Here is a 1,237-nt window from a genome sequence, read left to right as displayed (position 1 = left end):
ACACACACACACACACACACACACACACACACACACACACACACAAGAAAAGCGCTGTTGATGCAACTTCAAAGAACTCACCAAAAAGTTCAACGATGAAAACAAAGACCACAAGGAACTCAGGCTGAGGTCAACAGCACACTGATCCAAGAAACTGAGGACAGGAGACAGAATAAGAAGACAAACTAATGAGGGGTAAACAAGAAAGCCATTGAACACCTGGAARGAACAGGTGAGTGTGGGCGGGGCTGGAGCAGAGGCAGCCAGGTGGGCAGAGGGGTAAAACACAAGGAAAACATAAGAAGGATAACTTCAACCAAATATAGAAAATAGACAAATRGACACAGACCATGACAATTATAATGGTAAAATTGACAGAGACACAGTGTTTGTAAAAACACACATAATAAGCTGCACTGAAATAAATCTGTTGATAGAKGATAGATGTAAAAACAGGATTTTACAACACATAGAAGTTCGTTTTCTTTGTAATTTACAGTACAGAACAGCTTTGGCATATTCAATGAACAAACTGAAGTAAATATGGAGGCTGCATTTAGGGATTATTGGCTTAAAACAGATTATTTAGCTAGAATTAGTGGTTTCACCTTTACATTGAAGTTATGTTTGAGCACAGTATTTTCCTTACAGAATATTACAATGGTTCATTGCGTTTGATTTTGTGTGCATGTGTGTGTCTTACAGGCAGGTTTTGTGGAGACAAAATTCCTGACAACTTGATTTCAACCGATAGCAGAATGTGGATCGAGTTCCGCAGCAGCAGCAACTGGGTGGGAAAAGGCTTCGCTGCTGTTTATGAAGGTAACAATTCCCTTTTAAAATAAAACTAGACCAATGAGCTGAATCCAGAGCCGGGGAAAACTCAGTTTGGTGACACRAGCTTTGAACTGAGCAAACTTGTGACTTTTGTGTGACGTTTTTCAGGGATTTTCATTATTTATAGCTCCCTCAGAACGTGTTTTGTGTGTGTCTGTGGTCTCAGTTGATGCTGATTTGTCCTGTCTCTGTCTCCTTCACCTCCTTGGTTCAGCGATCTGTGGAGGGGAAATTACCAAGGACTCGGGACAGATTCAGTCTCCCAACTACCCGGACGACTACAGACCTACCAAAGAGTGTGTGTGGAGGATCACTGTGTCTGAGGGATACAATGTTGGACTCAGCTTCCAGGCCTTTGAGGTGACCCACTCACTCTGTGTGTGTGTGTGTGTGTGTGTGT

The 1,237-nt window shown here is 42.1% G+C and overlaps 1 protein-coding gene across 1 annotated transcript in view; it reads left to right on the top strand.

Annotated features, from left to right (window-relative positions):
- Window positions 1–1,237, top strand: part of tll1 (tolloid-like 1) — a gene marked incomplete in the record, with an annotated part of 57,723 nt that overhangs the window by 31,518 nt on the left and 24,968 nt on the right. The window contains 2 exon segments of the mRNA XM_014020209.1: window positions 706–822; window positions 1,052–1,197. Coding sequence (XP_013875663.1) covers window positions 706–822; window positions 1,052–1,197 — 263 coding nt within the window.

The sequence above is a fragment of the Austrofundulus limnaeus genome, unplaced genomic scaffold (genome assembly GCF_001266775.1).
Source record: "Austrofundulus limnaeus strain Quisiro unplaced genomic scaffold, Austrofundulus_limnaeus-1.0 Scaffold244, whole genome shotgun sequence".
Taxonomy (NCBI): domain Eukaryota; kingdom Metazoa; phylum Chordata; class Actinopteri; order Cyprinodontiformes; family Rivulidae; genus Austrofundulus; species Austrofundulus limnaeus.
Note: the sequence above shows the minus strand (reverse complement) of the source record. Positions and strands in the feature narration are given on the sequence as shown.